Genomic DNA, 20,700 nt, shown 5'->3' with positions numbered 1-20,700 from the left:
ATAAGGTGTTTTCTGTGTTTAAAAGTAGTCAAACATAAAAAAAAAGACATCAATTTGGTATTGAAGGAAACCACTCAGTGGAAACTGTAACAAAAAAAAATCATCATTGAGGTTGCTATTTTTTCCATTTTTTGCACCCAAAGAGAATCCAAATCCACAAAAGTTTTATTGATACCCAAAAGTGGTGCCCTTAGAACCTCAAATAAAGCTAACATTTCCTAAAATACTCCTGAGTAAATACTCTGTGTAGTTTCCATACTGGAGTCACTTCTGGGAAGTTTCCACTATTTAGTTGGTTCAGATGCTCTACAAATGCAATATAGATCCCAACAAGCCAGCAAAATCGGATTGGTACTCTCAGCTGATTATCATACTTGAGACATTGTAACGCACATAGGTGACACATAAAACTGCCGCTGTGAAGATGCAAAGATGAAAAGTAGACTGGAAGTTCATTTATTTCATTACAATGCCACTTACAGTATGTCACCATACCTTGGCACGGAGTACCCCTGAGGCTCCTGTAAATTACAGCTTATGTATAGAATTTTATATACTACTAGGCTTTAGGGCATTTTACAATTGAACAGTCCACACTGGCCCATGCTCTATAAATGCGAAAATACGTTAGAACCCTCAACGTGTTGATGGATCTTTGGTTATGGCCAAAGAAACCAAATTCCGATTAACTATTCAGCAGGAAATTCATATGAGGATTTCCTAGTTGGCAAGTTCAAGGAACAGTTGCATGCCTTAGTCTTTCGAGACAACAGGACCTCTCTTGCTTATTCAATGGCTTATTTATCTGTTATAGTATAGTTTCACGCACAACTCCGATAAGACTGTGAGGTCTTTCTCTTGCAGTTCTTTGTCTTCTCATGCTATTGTCTCTCTGGGTTTGAGTAGCGCAAAAAGTGCTGACATCCCCACAGCTGTCCAAATGTAGAACACCTGGCTGTCTTCTGCATGGCCTTCTCTGGGGTGCTGACACAGTCTGTTGACTTGGCCCCATTACCTAGACATTTGTGGAAAAGAATAAATATAATCAATAAAAAACATTAGATGAATATAAAAAGAAGCAAATAGTTTCTGAACTGTCCAATTTTTACTAACTAAAAGTGTGGTCACGTTTTTTCAGACGTGTTTAGAGTGTTCACTCCAAAAACCGTCCTATAGTAAAGAATGCTCAGAACAAACTCAACCTTCATATTAATTTCTAGGTGAAAATTACTTTATTACTTACTGTTCATATGGCCAGGCTCTAGAACGTTTTTCAACTGCTTCAGATTTCCCCAAATGCCAAGCGGTTTAAAGAGTGACCGGAAGCGTCGGCTCCTTACTTTACAAATTATGTAGTTGGAAAGGAGAAAAAAACGGCCAGAAGATACCGGGGTGTCCTCTCAAGTGTCTTGTGAACGTTTTCGCTTAAAAAACATTTGTGTTTTACTCATTGCAGGATAGTATATGCAGGAAATACTATTTAGATGGTTCAACTATGCAGGGTAATTTGTGTTGTCTCAATACTATCATGCTGCTTAGCTTTTATATTTGAATAAATTGATATTTTTTTCTATTTTGCTTGCATTCTTTTGCTTGTTGGTGTTATCTATAGTGATGCATATAGGTCTTTTTACATGAACTGTGGCTGTAGGGGTTTACTACAAGAGGACCTTTCACCAATTTTTCATGTTCAACTGGACCCACAATGTAATAGTGAGCGGAATAAAACGTGGTTTTTATTTTTTAATTTCTCTTTGTTGTGTAGCGATTTTTTTCACTGAGGTCCAAGTGGGTGTTATTAGTATGTTTTTCACTGATGGAGTGTACATGTGCCTGTATGAGTTGTCCCAATCATAAGCAGGTAGGAACTAACTAGAGCGAGAGCATGCACTGTCAGTTCTGCTATACTACACTGCTGGAAAGGGGAGAGCACAAATTATAAGCTCAGGATGAATAATGCTATAGATTCCAGCCAGATAAGCTGAGGAGACACTACATATACCCATAGACCATGAATGGAGTTAAAATTTACCCTGATACATAGCAATACATGTATTAGTCTATTTTATGTACAAGGGCCATTTGGATATTTATACCGCCCTTTGGGGGTTGTACAAACCGTGCTCTAACTCCGCCCACAAAGTACACCCTGACGCTGGCACTGGTGTCAGGACATAATCTTTTATTGCATGCGCCACAGCATTCAGTAGTGAACATTGCTTGCATACGCTCACAGAGCAAGAAGAGATTAATGGCTGTCGAAATAAAGCTGCCAGCCCAAACACTGCAGTCCCCCTGGGAATCTGCCCAAGGGCATGATAAAAGGTAATAGAGGGTCATAAACAGCCTGAGGTTCCCCACCCCTGCTGTACATGAACCAGGAAGCTCATAATTGTACGTATATTTTACATATTGTTTGCCGTTTATTGCATTTTTAAGTATGTATGGTGGCAGAAAAGCCACAATTATGGCTTTTTTTTCTCTTTACAGCATCTATTATATGGAATAATTAATGTTATATTTTGACAGACTAGATTGGTACAAATGTTTAAAAAATGTCTATATTTTTAATTGGGAAAAGGGGGGGGTGATTCAAATTTTATATATTATTTCATTTTTTTGTTTATTTTTAAAAACTTTATTTCATTATGTTTTCCCTTATTTTTAGTCCCCATTAGGGTACTAAACTCTTAGGAGTCTAAAAATAAAGTAAAAAAATAATCTGCAATTGTCTGCTTAGACTATATACTGTACTACCACAGTATTGCAGTGTATAATGAAAATTGTTGAAGCTAAGCCTGCAGCTAAGCTTCATAGAAGAAGGACCGAGATGGCTGACATGGTATCCCTCAGTGCTCTGAGATTGCTCCGTGTGTGACTGATGGGAGCACGTCTGCATGAGCACTGGCAATAGACTGACATCTGGCTGTTGCTCTAAGGCCTGTTTCACATTTTAGTTATTTGACGTCAGTCCAAATCCGCCAGGTTGTTAAAAAACGGAGCCGTCAGCGTTGTGACACAAACGGATGCTACTGGATCCGTTTTTGGACGGATCTGCTTTAGCAGGTAGTGACCGAAACTTAAAGGAAAACGAGTCAGGGGGGAAAAAAAAAGGAAAAAGGAAGGAGAGAGAATTTTTTTCTTTGCACGGTTGTTCCGGAACGCTACTCAGGAGTTAAAAGCCTTGCTCCAGCGAATCTGCCGGGCATGCACAATATAAATTAGCGGACCGTCGCTCGGAAAAAACGTTGCAGAGTCCGTCTCATCCGCCCGTGAGACGCTAACAGTTTGACGTATCTGTCAAAAAACGGGTGGGGCGGACGACCGTCAGTCAAGATCCGCCGCTAATGTAAGTCTATGGGAGAAAAAAACGGATCCGCCCCTTTTTTGGCGGATCCGTTTTTTTCGAAAATTGGCGGATTTTGACTGACGTCAAAAAACGGAAGTGTGAAACAGGCCTTGGACACAAATGTCAGGCAACATATAATCTAGTTGGAATCTACTACATGTGGAGGGAGCGCTGCCCTGAACATACTCAACACAGGCACCCCAGCGCTGAAATACCTATACATCTCTGTGTCAAAAGATTATACAGTATTGATAAATATGTCAAATTGTCTTTATATATCACGTATATTTCATGCAAACATGAACTACAGTGGGTACGGAAAGTATTCAGACCCCATTAAATTTTACATTCTTTGTTTCATTGCAGCCATTTTGTAATTTCAAAAAAAGTTCATTTTTTTCTCAATAATGTACACTCTGCACCTCATCTTGACTGAAAAAAAAGAAATGTAGAAATTTTTGTAAATTTATTAATAAAGAAAAACTGAAATATCACATGGTCATAAGTATTCAGACCCTTTGCTCACACACTGATATTTAAGTCACATGCTGTCCATTTCCTTGTGATCCTGCTTGAGATGGTTCTACTCCTTCATTTGAGTCCAGCTGTGTTTAAATAAACTGATAGGACTTGATTTGTAAAGGCACACACCTGTCTACATTAGACCTCACAGGTCACAGTGCATGTCAAATCAAATGAGAATCATGAGGTCAAAGGAACTGGCCAAGGAGCTCAGAGACAGAGTTGTGACAAGGCACAGATCTGGCCAAGGTTACAAAAGAATTTCTGCAGTACTCAAGATTCTTAAGAGCACAGTGGCCTCCATAGTCCTTAAATGGAAGAAGTCTGGGACCACCAGAAGTCTTCCTAGACCTGGTCATCCAGCCAAACTGAGGAATCATGGGAGAAGAATCCCAAGATTACTGTGGCTGAGCTCCACAGATGCAGTAGGGAGATGGGAGAAAGTTCAACAAAGTCAACTATCACAGCAGCCCTCCACCAGTCAGGCCTTTATGGCAGAGTGGACTGATGGAAACCTCTCCTCAGTGCCAGACATATGAAAGCTTGCATAGATTTTGCTAAAAAAAAAAAAAACACATGAAGGATTCCCAGACTATGAGAAATAAGTTTCTCAGGTCCGATGAGATGAAGATAGAACCTGCCCAATACAATCCCATGAGTGAAACATGGTGGTGGCAGCATCATGCTATGGGGGTGTTTTTCAGGGGTCTGAATACTTTCCGTACCCACTGTATATGAAATTGCATTATTGCATTACTGCTCTAGAAAATATATATTTCATGCTATAGTGTTACAGAGTGCAACTTTATTTGTTAGTTGTGTATGGCAATGGCTACTCTTAGTTTGTACCTCTTCACACCTGTTCTTTGTTTGGAAGTGATGGTCATTCTTTGATATTTGCATACATAGGCTCTCTGACTGACAACTTTTTGACTTTACCAAATGGCTGCAATGAAACAAAGAGTAAAAAATGTAAAGGGGTCTGAATACTTTCTGTACCCACTGTATGCCGAAGCATGTATGTCTGTGTTTTTCCGCACCTGGTGCTCATACTCGATAGTGAATGAATCGAGATTTTGTTTCCATTTTTTCATAATTTGCATATCAATAACATGTCAATCGATCCTATGATTCCCATAATTCCACAACATTTCCTTCTTATTGTTGAAGTTTAAATACTAAGGAGTGTATAATAATTTTTTAGGCATAGCTGACATAAAGCTTGATAAAGGTTAACTAACCTGTTCAAGGAAGTTGGCACTTAAAATGGCTTCATCCATGTGTTCTTCATCAGATTTTAAAACAGTTTTGATGCTTTCTACCAGTTCATGGACATCTGCAGACATGTGACAAGATGGCTCCTCTAAAAACCTTGTCACCAGAAGCTTAGTGTCCATGTATGATCTGTAATCAACTAATGACCTAGGTCTTGATCGAACCGCTTTTGCTCTTAAAGCACGTCTCATGGTAACAGTCATCAATGGTGGCCCGAGTTCCGTCTGTGTAGCTGCTTCACAGCTTGGAACTGCACCTATATGCAAAAATTAGAATATACTGCATTTCAGCAAGCTCTAATACCAGTTCATTTCTTTCAGTAAAATAAATAATTATGAAACACCAAATTTTTCATGTTCAACTGTACACGTGATGTAATAGTAGCTGTAGAGTAATCTAAAATGTTTTTTTCTTATTTTGGCTCTCCATTGTGGAGATATTAGCAATCAAAGTATTTGGCACTTATTGAGTTGTCAGACAATTTTCACTGGGGTCGTGTACTTTTCCTACCTGTAGGATGCTGACCAATCAAAAGGAGATGCTCCACAATAGATTAGAGCAGGTTTCTTAGTGTGTGAAATGTAGTGATGCAGCTCTGATCTCCTGGTATAACCATCTTTTCGTTTAGAAAGCACAGATGAGTAACACCTTTTAGATATAGTCCCTGTGGGGGGAGAGTCAGCACAACTGAGTTTAGCTGTATCACATTACAAACCCTAATATCAGCTCTCCTCTCCTAGTTCTCTCAGCAATGTTGTAAAGGCCACCCCCACCCTGCCTGTTCGGAGATGAAGCTCAAAGTGTCAATATCACATTTAAAGTCTGTTGTGCTGGCTTTGCAGTGAAATCAGAGCAGGGTATAATTTTATCTCACACAAGAGTAGTCCAGAACAGACAGGCTGCTACTATATTAAATGTAATGTCAGTCTGATCTCACTGCAGAGCGAATACAAGTTACTTGAGCACAGCAGACATAAGTGTGATTATTGATACACTTAGTAAGCAGCGGAGTTAATAGAAGGGAATGACACAGCTAAACTCAAATGCACGACCCCTACCTCCACACTGACTCATGTAGCAGGTGTGACAGGGTCACTGGCACTGTATGTAAGGAGGAGCTATGTGTCATGGAAATTACTATCTTCTGTGATGTGAAACTCAGAAATTTTTCTCAAGCATGTGCTGAGGGTTTAATCAGCCATGACAGGGTTGTTTTTTTTGTGAGTGGCTGTAAGAGATGGATGGGATGGCCACACTCCATATCACCTCCCCAAGGGTGTGGTTGGAGAAGTTAAATGTCCAGCTACTGTTTTTTTCTCTGCTGTGTGTTTGGAGACAGGGAAGTCTCCAGGCGGTAGCTCCAGTGGGAACTAAAGTGTACTGTATCATTAGCGGGCAGATTCTGCACATATCTGCACTGTGCTATAAGCTATCTTTTGTTTTGCCGTTATACACGAAAGGCCATGTTTATTTTGTTACATCCTGCAATTGATTATTCCGTGCTTTAATAAACCAGCAGAAGATTAACCCAAGAAGTGTTCCTGTGTCTGCCTCTGAGAGCAGCTAAGTAAGTCAACCTATCACAGTTGGTGTTTCGCAAGCGGGAAGAATTCCAGGAACACGTGTAGCTGCTACAGAAAATGTTGGACATCCTGGGTAAAAGCCGCCATCCAGCAGGAGATGTTCAGCAGCATAAAGGACATAATCAAACACTTGATGCAGAAGTAGCAGGAGACAAACAATCTACTGTGTTATGAATGGGTCACCGAGGAGGATAGCAGGCCCAGGCTAAGCCACAGAAAACCAGAGAGGGTGGTAACTAAGCGGATGCAGACCCCTGATCCTGTCCACACAACTAGCAGTAGCTGTGGAGCGTACCTACGATGATCCTAGACGCCTCGGCACAGCCGGAGAGCTAACTAAGCCTAAAGCAAGAAAGGGGAAATCTAAACTGCCCCGGAGCAGACCCCAAAGGAATAGATAGCCCCCAAACATATATTGTCGGTGAGACAAGATGAAAACACAAACGCAGGCAGAAAAATAGACTGAGCAAACGATGGGGCCCACACTGACTAGACAGGACAGGAAAGGAAAGACACTGTCTGCAATCACGCAAAAAACCCTGCAAAAAGTCCAATACATCTGATGCACAAAAACACTGAAGTCGCACGACTTCGCCCCACTATATCAGCACTCTGGTATATTCTGAAAGCAAAGCAAAAAGAGACCAATATAAAAGGGGAAAAAACAAACTGGCACATGCAGTAACATATGGGCGGTGATTCAGCACAGCCCCAGCTAGCTGACCGGCACAAAGCAGAGATAAACAAAACCAGATCAAATGCAAACAGAATAGCAAATGAACCACTTAGCTGAACATACAGGGAAAGTGCAGGAGACATCAGACCTCAGGAGGCACAGGAAGAAAATCACCTGCAGGTATAGAGGGAGTCAGCTGTCTTAAATCCCAATCATCCCCAATCGTCTTCCTCATTATCAGGTGGCAAGCCTCTGTCAATCAGATCAGCTCCACCACCCCCCAGCAACCACCAGAGGGAGCCCAGAAAGAGAACTCTCAATCTGACCAGCTCCACTATCTTCAGTAATCACCAGAGGGAAGTCAGAGATAGAATTCACAACACTACTGCCTGCTACAACCCCAAGTCTCACCCCACCCCCAAGTCCAGCTGATCATGCCCACATCCGGAAGGCTGTAAGACGGGCCATGCAGAAAATGACCCCCAGGGATGACGCAAAAGCTTTTCTCACTTTTCCAGAGGGTGACTGACTAGGAGAAACTTCCTCAAGGGCAGTGGGCGTAAGTGCTGGTGCCATATTTGACGGGCGAACCCCAAAAAGCGTATTATGACTTTGCACTACAGGATGCCTGTGATGACACCAATGGTGCAGCCTAGGGAGCGCTATCAGGGGGCACATGAACGAGCATAGGGAGTGAAGGAACCAGGCACGCAGTGCGCAAGGACCTGAGACTAAGCAGTGAGCACAGGAACTGGAACTAAGCAGTCACGTGAGGACAGGGAAGGCAAATGAGCGCACGGAGTACAGGGCACAGAAAGTAAACGTAGTCAACTGAGAGCCGAGGGTCAAAAGCCAGACAAAAGCATGCTACCTAGGGATAAGACAGAGTAATCGGAGACAAGCCAAGGGGTCAGATAACCAGGAGGGACAAGGGAGTATAAAGCAAGATACAGAGGCACAAGTTAGAGGACAACCCGGGTCATACACAGCAAAGCACACAAGCACAGAGGCACAACGTTTACGGACAAGTAACCTGGGTCAGCAACCACAAACCGAGAATACGGAACTATCACCGACACCAAATCCAGGAACTGCCAACATTAAATAGCCAGGTTCCCACACTTTGCAGTCAATGGGGAGTTATTGTAACAGGTGGCCAAACTGGGGGAGGTAAGATAGTGGAGCAGCTGTTGGTTCCAGGACCCTACCAGCAGAGGGTTTTAGACATGACCCATTTGCATATTTTGGGGGGCATCTGGGTGTACAGAAAACTCAGAAGAGAATAATGCGGAGGTTCTATTGGCTGGGATGTCACCGGGAGATCCTAAATTATTGTAAGTCCTGCCCCACCTGCCCGATAACCGCTCCCTCTTCTCACTTCTGAAGTCCCCTAGTGCTGTTATTTATGATAGTGCTCCCATTTGAGAGAATTGCCATGGACCTAGTAGGTCACTTTGTTAAGTCTGTACGGGGGCATCAATACATCCTAGTGGTCATGGACTACGCGACCCAGTACCCTGAAGCAGTACTTGTCCATATTTTTGCTAGTACAGGCCTGCCAAAGGTAATCTTGACAGGCCAGAGAACCCCCTTCATGAGCAAGGTGATGTAGGTGCTGTGCAAGGTCTTCCAAACTTACCCAGCTGAGAACCTCAGTCTATCATCCACAGACAGACAACCTAGTCGAATGTTTCAATAAGACCTTAACCCCTTTACCCTCGATGGTGGTTTGCATGTTAATAACTGAGGCAATTTTTACAATTCTGACCACTGTCCATTTATGAGATAATAACTCTGGAACGCTTCAATGTATCCCAGGGATTTTGAGACTGTTTTCTTTTGACATGTACTTCATGATATTGGTAAAATTTCTTTGATATGACTTGTGTTTATTTGTGAAAAAAAAAATGGAAATTTGGCGAACATTTTGAAAATTTCAGAATTTTCCAACTTTGAATTTTCATGCCTTTAAATCACAGAGAAATGTCACAAAAATACTTAATAAGTAACATTTCCCACATGTCTACTTTACATCCGCACACTTTTGGAACCAAAATATTTTTTGTTAGGAAGTTATAAGGGTTAAAAGTTGAACAGCGATTTCTCTATTTTACAACACCATTTTTTAGGGACCACATCACATTTGAAGTCACTTTGAGGGGTCTATATGAGATACTCAAAAGTGATTCAATTCTTAAAACTGCACCCCTCAAGGTGCTCAAACCACATTCAAGAAGTTTATTAACCCTTCAGGTGGTTCACGGGAATTTTTGGAAAGTTTTTAAAAAAATGAATTGAATATTTAACTTTTTAACAAAAAAGTTACTACAGATTTTTTTTTTCTTTTACCAAGGATAACAGGAGAAATTGGACCCCAAAAGCTGTTGTGCAATTTGTCCTGAATATTCTGATATCCCATATGTGGGGATAAACCACTGTTTGGATGCATAGCAGAGCTTGGAAGGGAAGGAGCGCCGTTTGACTTTTTCATGCAAAATTGGCTGGAATTGAGATTGGACGCCATGTCGCGTTTGGAGTGCCCCTGATGTGCCTAAACAGTGGAAACCCCCCACAAGTGACACCATTTTGGAAACTAAACCCAAAGGAACTTATCTAGATGTGTGGTGAGCACTTTGAAGACCCAAGTGCTTCACAGAAGTTTATAACGTAGAGCCGTAAAAATAAAAAATCATATTTTTTCCACAAAAATGATATTTTTGCCCACAATTTTTTATTTTACAAGAGTAACAGGAGAAATTGGACCCCAAAAGTTGTTGTGCAATTTGTTCTGAGTACGCTGATACCCCATATATGGGGGTAAACCACTGTTTGGGTGCATGGCAGAGCTTGAAAGGGAAGGAGCGCCGTTTGACTTTTTCATGCAAAATTGTCTGGAATTGAGATTGGACGCCATGTCGCGTTTGGAGAGTCCCTGATGTGCCTAAACAGTGGAAACCCCCCACTTGTGACACCATTTTGGAAACTAGACCCCCCCCAAGGAACTTATCTAGATGTGTGGTGAGCACTTTGAATCCCCAAGTGCTTCACAGAAGTTTATAACGTAGAGCCGAAAAAATAAAAAATCATATTTTGTCCACAAAAATGATTTTTCGCCCCTAATTTTTTATTTTACCGAGGGTAAAAGGAGAAATTGAACCCCAAAAGTTGCGCAATTTGTTCTGAGTATGCTGATACCCCATATGTGGGGGAATACTACTTTTGAGGCACAGTGCAAAGCTCAGAAGGGAAGAGGTGCCATATTGGAGTGCAGATTTTGCCGGAATGGTTTGAAGATGCCATGTCACATTGGCAGAGCCCCTGAGGTGCCAGAACAGAAACCCCCTATATGTGAATTCATTTTACAAACTACACTCCCCCATGAATCTAGGGGTATAGTGATCATATTAACACCACATGTGCCTCACAGAATTTTATACCACTGAGCAGTGAAGAAAGAATAAATTACATTTTTACCACTAAAGTGTTGTTTTAGCCCCAAGTTTTTAATTTTTATAAGGGCTAAAAGAAAATTATTTTTTACAATAAACTGAGGTCCATTTTTTCCTGTGTGTGCGCCAATACTTTACATGTAATCAGAGAATATTTTTCAGGCCCAGTGCAAATCTCAGAAGGCAAGGAGCGCCTGATTTTACTGTTATGGTTTGCAGGTGCCATGACCCACTGGGAGAGCCCATGAGTTGCCAAAACGGCAGAACCCCCCATAAGTGACCCCATTTTATGAACTACACCTCTCAATGAATTCATCTAGGGGTGCAGTGATCATATTTGACACCATGGGTGTGTCACAGGATTTTAAACCATTGTGCAGTGAAGACAAAATAACTACATTTTTAGCCAAAGATTTTACATTTTCACACAAGAAGTGGGTAAAAATGGCACCAAAATCTGTCCCACCATTTTTACTGAACATGGCAATACCCCACATGTGGCTGTACAGTACTAATTAGCCATATGGAGAGACTTGGGAGGAACAGAGCACTATTTGCCTATTCAAGTGAATGGGTCTGTGCACATGTCAGTGTGTTTCCACGGACCATGAGTCCATGAGCAAAACAGGCTGACATGTCCGTTTTTTAAATGTCAGCACGGGCCACAAAAAGTCCCGCACACGTGCATACGCATAACACACATGGATGTCATCCATGTGACATGCATCAGCGATGGGGAGGACGCGTTATAGTAAGCGCTGTTCCACAGCACCGGGTGCTGAACACGGCTCTCATCATTCTTCCCGATTCTGTTGGCGATTGGCGCGAGCAGGAGAGAATGATGAGAGTTACATTTAGGCCGGGATCACACATGCGAGGAATACGGCTGAGTCTCGCATGTTAATACTCGGCACTGCCGCCGGCACTCAGGAGCGGAGCCTGTGGCTGAATGCATTGCTATGCGGCCACACACTCCGCGTATTAGACTTGGCCGTATTCCTCGCATGTGTGATCCCGGCCTTAAGTGATAAAAGAGACAGCAGGTGGCGGCTGATAGAACTATTACTGCCATCAGCCTACCCCTGCTTCTGCTAATACCAGTGACAGCAGAAGCGGCTGATGGGGGTATTCATCAGCCGTCCGCTTCCGCTATAAATAAATGAAAAAAACGGCGTGGGTTCCCCTGTATTTTCTATAACCAGCCAGGCAAAACTCACAGCTGGGGGCTGCATCTCTCAGGTGCCAGCTTCAGCAAGATTAGATATCAGGAATAGAGGGGTCCCCATGCTGTTTTTTTTAATTTAAATAATTTAAAAAAAACGGCGTGGGGTTCCTCCCAGTTTTGACAACCAGCTTTGCTAAAGCTCACAGCTGGGGGCTGGTATTCTCAGGCTAGTAAGGGGTCATGGATATTGACCCCCTCCAGCCTAAAAATAGCAGCCTGCAACTGCCCAGAAAAGGCACATCTATTAGATGCACCAATTCTGGAGCTTTGCCTGGCTCTTCCCACTTACCCTGTAATGGTGGCAAGTAGGGTTCATATTTGTGGGGTTGGTGTCACCTTTGTATTGCCAGGTGACATCAAGCTCACGGCTTAGTAATGGAGAAGCGTCTATAAGACACCTATCCTTTACGAATCCTATTGGAATGGTAACAAAGACACAGCCAGAATAAAGCCTTTTAATAGAAATAAAACAGTTTTACTTTTTTATTTAAAAAACACAAACACAGTTATACTCACCAAACACCTATTCCACCGAAGCCCTCGTTCTCATGTAATAAAACTAAAATAAAATACAACAGTATACCATATCTGCCTGTTGTTCTGTCCCATGCCGTAATCCATGTCTGGTGAATAATTAGTTTTCAACCTGGACGGTGCCAAGATGTGACTGTCAGAACCACAATCAGAATCAGTTGATACCTGACGGCGATCACCCGCACACCACCCGTGTGCGATCGCGATAACGTAATGATCCATCCATGGTCAAATTGGCCCAGGTCACATGGACTGATCCTAATGTCCGATGTCAGAAAGGGGTTAAAGGCCATGCTCAAGAAGGTAATTGAGAAGGATGGCCGAGACTGGGACTATCTGCTTCTGTTTCTGCTCTACTCCGTCAGAGAAGTTCCTCAAGCCTCCACTGACTTATTTCCGTTTGAGATCCTGTATGGTTGACATCCGCAGGGGTCCTAGACATTGCCAAGGAAACCTGGGAAGCCGAGGTCATGCCAAACTGGAGTATCATAGAGCATGTTGACCAGTTGCAGGAGAGGATGGTGAAAGTGATGCCTCTCGTGAAGGCACATCTTCTCCAGGCACAGGCAAGGGTGTATAACCATTCAGCGAGGCTGAGGCAGTACCTGCCCAGGGACTGCATGCTGGTGCTTATCCCCTCGGGTAGAGAGCAAGTTCCTAGCTAAGTAGCAAGGCCTATACGAGGTGGTGGAAAAACTTGCTCAGGCCATGGCGAGATTGGGAATCGCTGGAAGCTTCTTGCCTTTGAGCCTGCCCCGAAGCCAAACTGGAAGATGTCATGATTGCAGAGACTCTTAATGCCACACCAGAGGCAACAGTGTTGAGAACTGCTGCAGCAAAACCGTGACCTGTTCTCAGATTAATGCCAGGGTCACACTTGCGAGAGTCTCGCGTCTCAATACCTCAGCTGCATAGAAATACATGCAGCCGCACACTCCGATCCCAAGTGCCAGCGGCAGTGCCGGCTATTGAGACTCGTGCGAGTTTCTCTGAAGTGTGACCCCGGCCTTACCAGGGCATACACAGGAGGTGGAGCATGACATTTTAACAGAGCGGAATGTAAGGGTGAATTTTAAGCCCTCTTAGAGCAGCTGAGTGAGTCAAACATCATAGTGGTTAGACCAGGATTTCAGGTCTGTCTAACCTTATACAGTGGGTAAAAAAGTATTTAGTCAGCCACCAATTGTGCAAGTTCTCCCACTTAAAAAGACTACAGAGGCCTGTAATTGACATCATAAGTAGAACACAACTATGACAGTCAAAATGAGAAAACAAATCCAGAAAATCACCTTGTCTGGTTTGTCAATATTTATTTTGCAAATTATGGTGGGAAATAAGTATTTGGTCACTTAAAACCATGCAAGATTTCTGGCTCTCACAGACCTGTAACTTCTTCTTTAAGAGGCTCCTCTGTCATCCACTCATTACCTGTAGTAATGGTACTTGTTTGAACGTCTTATCAGTATAAAAGAAACCTGTTCACAACCTCAAACAGTCACACTCCAAACTCCACTATGGTTAAGACCAAAGAGCTGTCGAAAGACACCAGAAACAAAATTGTAGCTCTGCACCAGGCTGGGAAGACTGAATCTGCAATAGGCAAGCACCTTGGTGTGATGAAATCAACTGTGGGTGCAATAATAAGAAAGTGGAAGACATACAAGACCACTGATAATCTCCCTCGATCTGGGGCTCCACGCAAGATCTCACTCCGTGGGGTCAATATGATCACAAGAACGGTGAGCAAAAATCCTAGAACCACACGGGGGGGACCTAGTGAATGACCACCGTAACAAAGGCTACCATCAGAAACACACTACACCGCCAGGGACTCAGATCCTGCAGTGCCAGACGTGACCCTGTGCTTAAGCCAGTACATGTCTGGGCCCGTCTGAAGTTTGCTAGAGGCCATTTAGATTATCCAGAAGAGTATTGGGAGAATGTCATATGGACTGATGAAACGAAAGTAGAACTGTTTGGTAGAAACAAAACTCGTAGTGTTTGGAGGAGACAGAATGCTGAGTTGATTCAAAAGAACACCAAACCTACTGTAAAGCATGTGGGCGGCAACATCATGCTTTGGGGCTGTTTCTCTTCAAAGGGACCAGGACGACTTATCCGTGTACATGAAAGAATGAATGGGGCTATGTATCATGAGATTTTGAGTGCAAACTTCCTTCATCAGCAAGGGCATTGAAGATGAAATGTGGATGGGTCTTTCAGCATGGTAATGATCCAAGCACACTGCCAGGGCAACAAAGGAGTGGATTCGAAAGAAGCATATGAAGGTCCTGGAGTGGCCTAGCCAGTTTCCAGAGCTCAACCCTTAAAAAACCTTTGGAAGGATTTGAAAGTCTGTGTTGCCCAGTAACAGGCTCAAAACATCACTGCTCTAGAAGGGATCTGCATGATGAATGGGCCAACATACCACCAACAGTGTGTGACAACAATGTGAATAATTACAGAAAACACTTGACCTCTGTCATTGCCAACAAAGGATATATAACAAAATATTGAGATGAACTTTTGTTAATGGCCAAATACTTATTTTCCACCAAAATTTGAAAAATAAATCTTGCCAAATCAGACAAATTCCTTAAAGGGATTCTCAGAGAACAAGATAAAATGGCTGTCCTGATATAATTCAAACTACAGCCCATCCTAGTCACATGTCAATACGGGCTTCAGCCTGAAGACATACAGCCCCCAGGATCTGCGACTCAACTGATGAGAGCTGTACAACACATTCCTCAGTCAGGGGCTGGTTGTGATGTGGGAAGAAATACTTAAACCCATGCTGTACTTGACTAGGAGATCTCCTGCTTCATCCCCCTTCTGCGTCAGTCTGACAGCAGAACACAGTCTGAATGGAGACTCTCAGCAACCAACTGGAAAACAAATAAACTTTGAGAGGGCTGATGCTGGAGATAACCCCCTTGTGCTTAAGGCCCCGTCACACTAAGCGACTTACCAGCGATCCCGACACCGATATGAAGGTGTCAGGATCGCTAGTAAGTCGCTATGTGATCGCTGGTGAGCTGTCACACAGACAGCTTCACCAGCGATCAGCACAGCGATGCTGAGCGCCCGGCATCGCTGGCTATCGCTGTAGAAAATAGAATCAAAATAAAAAATATAGTTATTCTCACCTTCCGACGTCCCGTTCAGCCATCCTGCCTCTCTCCACGCTCCGGTCCAAGTGATCCTTTGCACGAATGACCGCGAGATGTCACGGTCTCGAGGGATAACAAAGTCTCGCGGTCATTCGTGCAAAGGCTTACTGGGACCGGAGCGTGGAGAGAGGCAGGATGGCTGAACGGGACATCGGAAGGTGAGAATAACTATATTTTTTATTTTTTTTATTATTTTTTACACCTGATCGCTGGTCTCCCGCTGTCACACACAGCGATGCGTGCTGGCCAGCGGGAGACCAGCGACCAAAGAAATGTCCAGAGGTTTCTTGCAGCGATCAGCGATACCGGCAGGGGGGCCGCTCGCTGATCGCTGTCACACACAGCGATCTCGCTGGTGAGATCGCTGTTACGTCACAAAAGTTGTGACTCAGCAGCGATCTCGCTACCGAGATCGCTTAGTGAGACGGGGCCTTTAGTGAGGAATAGATATATTTCTTCACTTATCCTGGCTGCCCACTGAGGTATGTGTGATACAGCTCTTGCCTGTTGACACACAGGTCTTGGGAGCTATATTTCTTCAGTCTGCAACCCGGCCTTACATGTAACTAGGATGGGCTGCAGTTTGAATTACACCATGGACATCATTTTATCTAATTCATGGAGAACTCATTCAAGTGGCGCATGCCATTTAAAGAATTTGGCATATCTCCTCAAAGATTTGAGCCTCGATAGAAAACTAGCATTTCTGTCATAAGAAACACCACCACTTTTGCTGAATTTGATGGATGGCTGTGGTCATGCCTAATTCCATCTCTTAACCAGCTTCACCCAGATTGGCAGAGCTGCTTAAGACTGGCATGAAAAGGTCAAAAGTCGCAACATTTTTTAACAACTCCACTTTGCATGAAAATGTTGAGCCTTTTCTGGCAAATACAGTTTGATGAATTAGTCTTAATGTTTTCTCTACCACTGATACGTAGAGATGAGCCAATCTGTTTGGATTCTGTAACGAATACGATAGAATTTGAATATTGTTTTTCCAATATTCATCGAACACAGCCGAACGTCATTAGAGTCAATGGGAGTAGAAATCACCGAATATGGTTGGAACAGATCATAAGATACAGTATACATTCTTTTTTTTTAAATGATTGGTAACTGATACCGTTAAGGGAAGAATATATGGCACATGAATATATACAAGAATCAAAACTGTATCACTATATGGACGCTTTGCTGGATATTGGGATCATGTTGCTTTAAGATACTTCTGATTTTCTTATATTTTCTTATATTTTCTTAGAGTTGTTTCTGTATGGTATCACTCACCTAAGCTTCATCAAATATTGAATAAACTGGGTGGACCAGGGTGAGTCAAGCTAGAAGACAATATTTGTGTATATAAGTATTATCTAGCAATGTGGGAGCAGTAAACGGTAGCCCAGAAATGTACATAATAATTGTGTAGCGACCTGGGAAAAGCAAATAGTAACTGGAAACATGCCCATGATGTAACTGATGATGTAGCTCAAATTCTGTTATAAAAGCTGTACACGTTTGATTAAAGACAGAGAAGAATCATACTGACACGATACCCTCTTGTCTTGTGTATTCTTTTCTCGAGTATACGTATACCTTGTGCCAAAGCTACAATTCGGCCACAGACAATTAAGACGGGTCGCACCTTAGTGTGACAGAATCATCAATACCAGACTAGATGAGTACTGCCAATAACAATCTGTTTTTAGTATTGTGCAAGTAGCCAAATCTTGGCAAGCAGATACAAAGTATGCTAGGAGCATTGGTGCTTATTCACAACACTAGTCTCCTAACATGTGCTAGAGAGACTTCTTAGACCATCTCAGTATCCTGGTCATGTTTGCAACTGCTAATTAACCAATTTGGCCTCTTTTGTTGTTGCTAAATATGCAGACACACAATAAATCTTCTTGTCGTTCAAAGTTACCTCTTAGTGGAAAATCATGGATGATTGGATCACTGTGTGATCTTTTCCGCTGTGGTTTACTAGCAGGATCCTCTTCTGTATTTTGTACAGTTGGTGAAGGTACAGATATAACTTCTTCATTAGAACAGGCAGCAACGTCTGTAAAGAAAAGCACAGCTCAGCTTCATTTTATTGGTAAGGATGTATTGGTAAATCATAAATTCCGGACGCAAATTAATCAACAGCAACATATTTTATTTGTAAAACATCTTTCCGCACCTGCAGTACATAAAGTGCGTTGCTCTGTAACTTCAGCACTAGGTTAATGGCTACTAACTCTTAACCTTAATTTCTGGAAATATGTTTGTCACATTTATTGTTACAATAAGTGATGGAACAAATTATTAGGTTAAAAGGAACTGTTACTTTTTATATGGTTGCTGAATTCCTCATAAATGCAGTAAACAGATATCAGTGTTTTATCATAAGGAGATCATCACTGAAGGACTTGTAAACCTGCTGCCATGTAGGCCTCCATATTCAAGAGGTCTGTACAACTCAACCCCCACCAATGATTTACAGCTTTCTGTTGCAGTGGCAGTCGAGGGCCTGTTTAAAGGGGCATGTAGCTATAGTATATCTTGACTTTAGCAAAGAATTTGACAAAGTATCTCACACAATCCTTATTGAAAAAATGACTAAGTATGGAATGGACAAGGCAACTGTTAGGTGGATTCATAACTGGCTTAGTGATCGGACCCAAAGAGTGGTCGTAAATGGCTGCACATCCAGTCGGAAGAATGTCTCAAGTGGGGTACCACAGGGCTCTGTCCTGGGCCCTGTATTGTTCTACATCTTTATCAATGATTTAGATGAAGGAATTCAGGGTAAACTGATTCAATTTGCTGATGACACAAAGCTAGAAGGGATCGCTAATACTTGAAAAGAGAGAGAGAGGATTCAAAAAGATATAAATAAACTGGAGCAGTGGGCAGCAACTAACAGAATGGTTTTTAACAGGGAAAAATGCAAAGTACTACATCTGGGCAATAAAAATGAAAAAAGCATATACAGAATGGGAGGAATAGGGCTAAGCAACAGCACATGTGAAAAAGACTTGGGTATACTAATAGATCACACACTGAACATGAGCCAGCAGTGTGATGCAGCAGCAAAAAAAGGCAAATGAAATTCTGTATTAACAGAAGCACACAGTCAAGATCACATGAAGTCATTATTTCCCTCTACTCCTCTTTGGTCAGACCTCATCTGGAATACTGTGTCCAGCTTTTGGCACCACATTTTAAAAAAAAAAGACATCAACAAACTGGAGCAAGTTCAGAAAGAGCGACCAGAATGGTGACCGGTCTGCAAACCCTGTCTTATGAGGAAAGGTTACAGGATTTGGGAATGTTTAGCTTGCTAAAAAGAAGACTGAGAGGAGACTTAATAACTGTCTACAAATATCTCAAGGGCTGTCATATTGTAGAAGGATCATCTTTATTCTCATTTGCACAAGGAAAGACTAGAAGCAATGGCATGAAACTGAATGGGAGGAGACACAGATTAGACATTAGAAAAAACTTTTTGACAGTGAGGGTGATCAATGAGTGGAACAGGCTGCCACGAGAGGCGGTGAGTTCTCCTTCAATGGAAGTCTTCAAACAGAGGCTGGAAAGACATCTGACTGGGATGATTTAGCGAATCCTGCTTTGAGCAGGGGGTTGGACCAGATGACCCAGGAGGTCCTTTCCAACTCTACCATTCTATGATTCTAATAATTACATCTAAGAATTGTAGTATTCATTCAATTAGTATATATTTGTGGAGGGATACTAACAAAACTATGCTTTTTTTTATAAATTATATTAAAAATATTGATTCACAAAGAATAAATAGGTGGTAGATGTACCCGGCTATTGTCACTATATTGTAGATGAAGTTGTGCAGCTCCGCAGCCGAGCACATCCGTCTGCTGCCAACGTCAGGAACAGCTGATCGGTGGGAGTGCCGGGTATTGCACCCACACCAACTGGATATTGAGGTACTATCCTATCCTAAGAATAAGCCATCATTGTAAAAATCTTGGACAACGCCATGAATAGTTACAATTGTTACACTTAAAACAATTAATTCAACATCTATGCTCAGTAAACGCTTAAAATAAATAAATGTATCTAGAAATGTAAAAAAAAACAAAACCTTACAAAGCAAAATGTAATAGTAATACTACTACTACTACTACTAATAATAATAATAAATGATGCTCTGAATGTGGTCAGGTAAAATTTGAAAAATCTGCTCAATTCTAAAAAAAAAAAAAAAACAAAAAAAAAAAAGCTAAATTAGCAGTGCACTTTAGGGGTTAAATTCTGTTGTAAAATCTTTTGCCATTAAGATGGTTTGTGCTAAAATAAAACATGTGGCAGAAAATGTACAAAGAAAAAGATTACATTTGAATAGATGGCATAAACCATCTGGAAACTGTCCTGCCAGCCTAGCTCTGCTGTTTCCCCTCCACTCTGGCTTTTGTTTCCATTCCAGCAGCTATAAAGTATCTGTCATCCCAGCATGTCACGGGACCACTGGGGCCAATGAGTGGCTGCAGAGGTCACATCATGTCATTGTAAGGACTAAGGACCACCAGAGCATCAAAGTTGGAGACCTGGGGGATTAAACAAAAGAATGTTGCTTCTTCTACTTTTTTTTTTAAACTCATGAACAAACCTTTTGATAGAATATTCTACACGCACAAAAAGACAAATCAAACTGATAACAATAAAAAATACAGTATATAAACAGAAGACAGGATGGGCATTTTCACTTTCATCATTCTTACCACATTTCCACCTGTCATGATCACGTGTGTCAGGACGCAGATGTTTCCGCAACGCGGACCCATAACACACGTGACCCTGGATACACCGCCTCCAGTGGGGCGCATTTAAATAGTAAAACGTGCAGGTAGATATGCCGCCTCCACCTGGCGAATGTAGGTATTACACGTT

The 20,700-nt window shown here is 42.2% G+C and overlaps 1 protein-coding gene across 2 annotated transcripts in view; it reads right to left on the bottom strand.

Moving 5' to 3' along the window:
• Window positions 1-435: 435 nt before the first annotated feature.
• Window positions 436-20,700, bottom strand: part of ENTREP1 (endosomal transmembrane epsin interactor 1) — a 208,633-nt gene continuing 188,368 nt past the window's right edge. For both annotated transcript variants that reach the window (XM_073543712.1, XM_073543709.1), the window contains exons 9-11: window positions 17,714-17,851; window positions 5,113-5,402; window positions 436-1,015 (exon numbers count right to left, since the gene is read on the bottom strand). In XM_073543712.1, the coding sequence (XP_073399813.1) occupies window positions 809-1,015; window positions 5,113-5,402; window positions 17,714-17,851 (635 nt within the window). In that variant the 3' untranslated portion in view covers window positions 436-808. The remainder of the gene's footprint in view (window positions 1,016-5,112; window positions 5,403-17,713; window positions 17,852-20,700) is intronic.

This window comes from Dendrobates tinctorius, unplaced genomic scaffold, assembly GCF_039654945.1.
Source record: "Dendrobates tinctorius isolate UK_male_01 unplaced genomic scaffold, ASM3965494v1 ptg000134l, whole genome shotgun sequence".
NCBI classification, from domain to species: Eukaryota; Metazoa; Chordata; class Amphibia; order Anura; family Dendrobatidae; genus Dendrobates; species Dendrobates tinctorius.
Note: the sequence above shows the minus strand (reverse complement) of the source record. Positions and strands in the feature narration are given on the sequence as shown.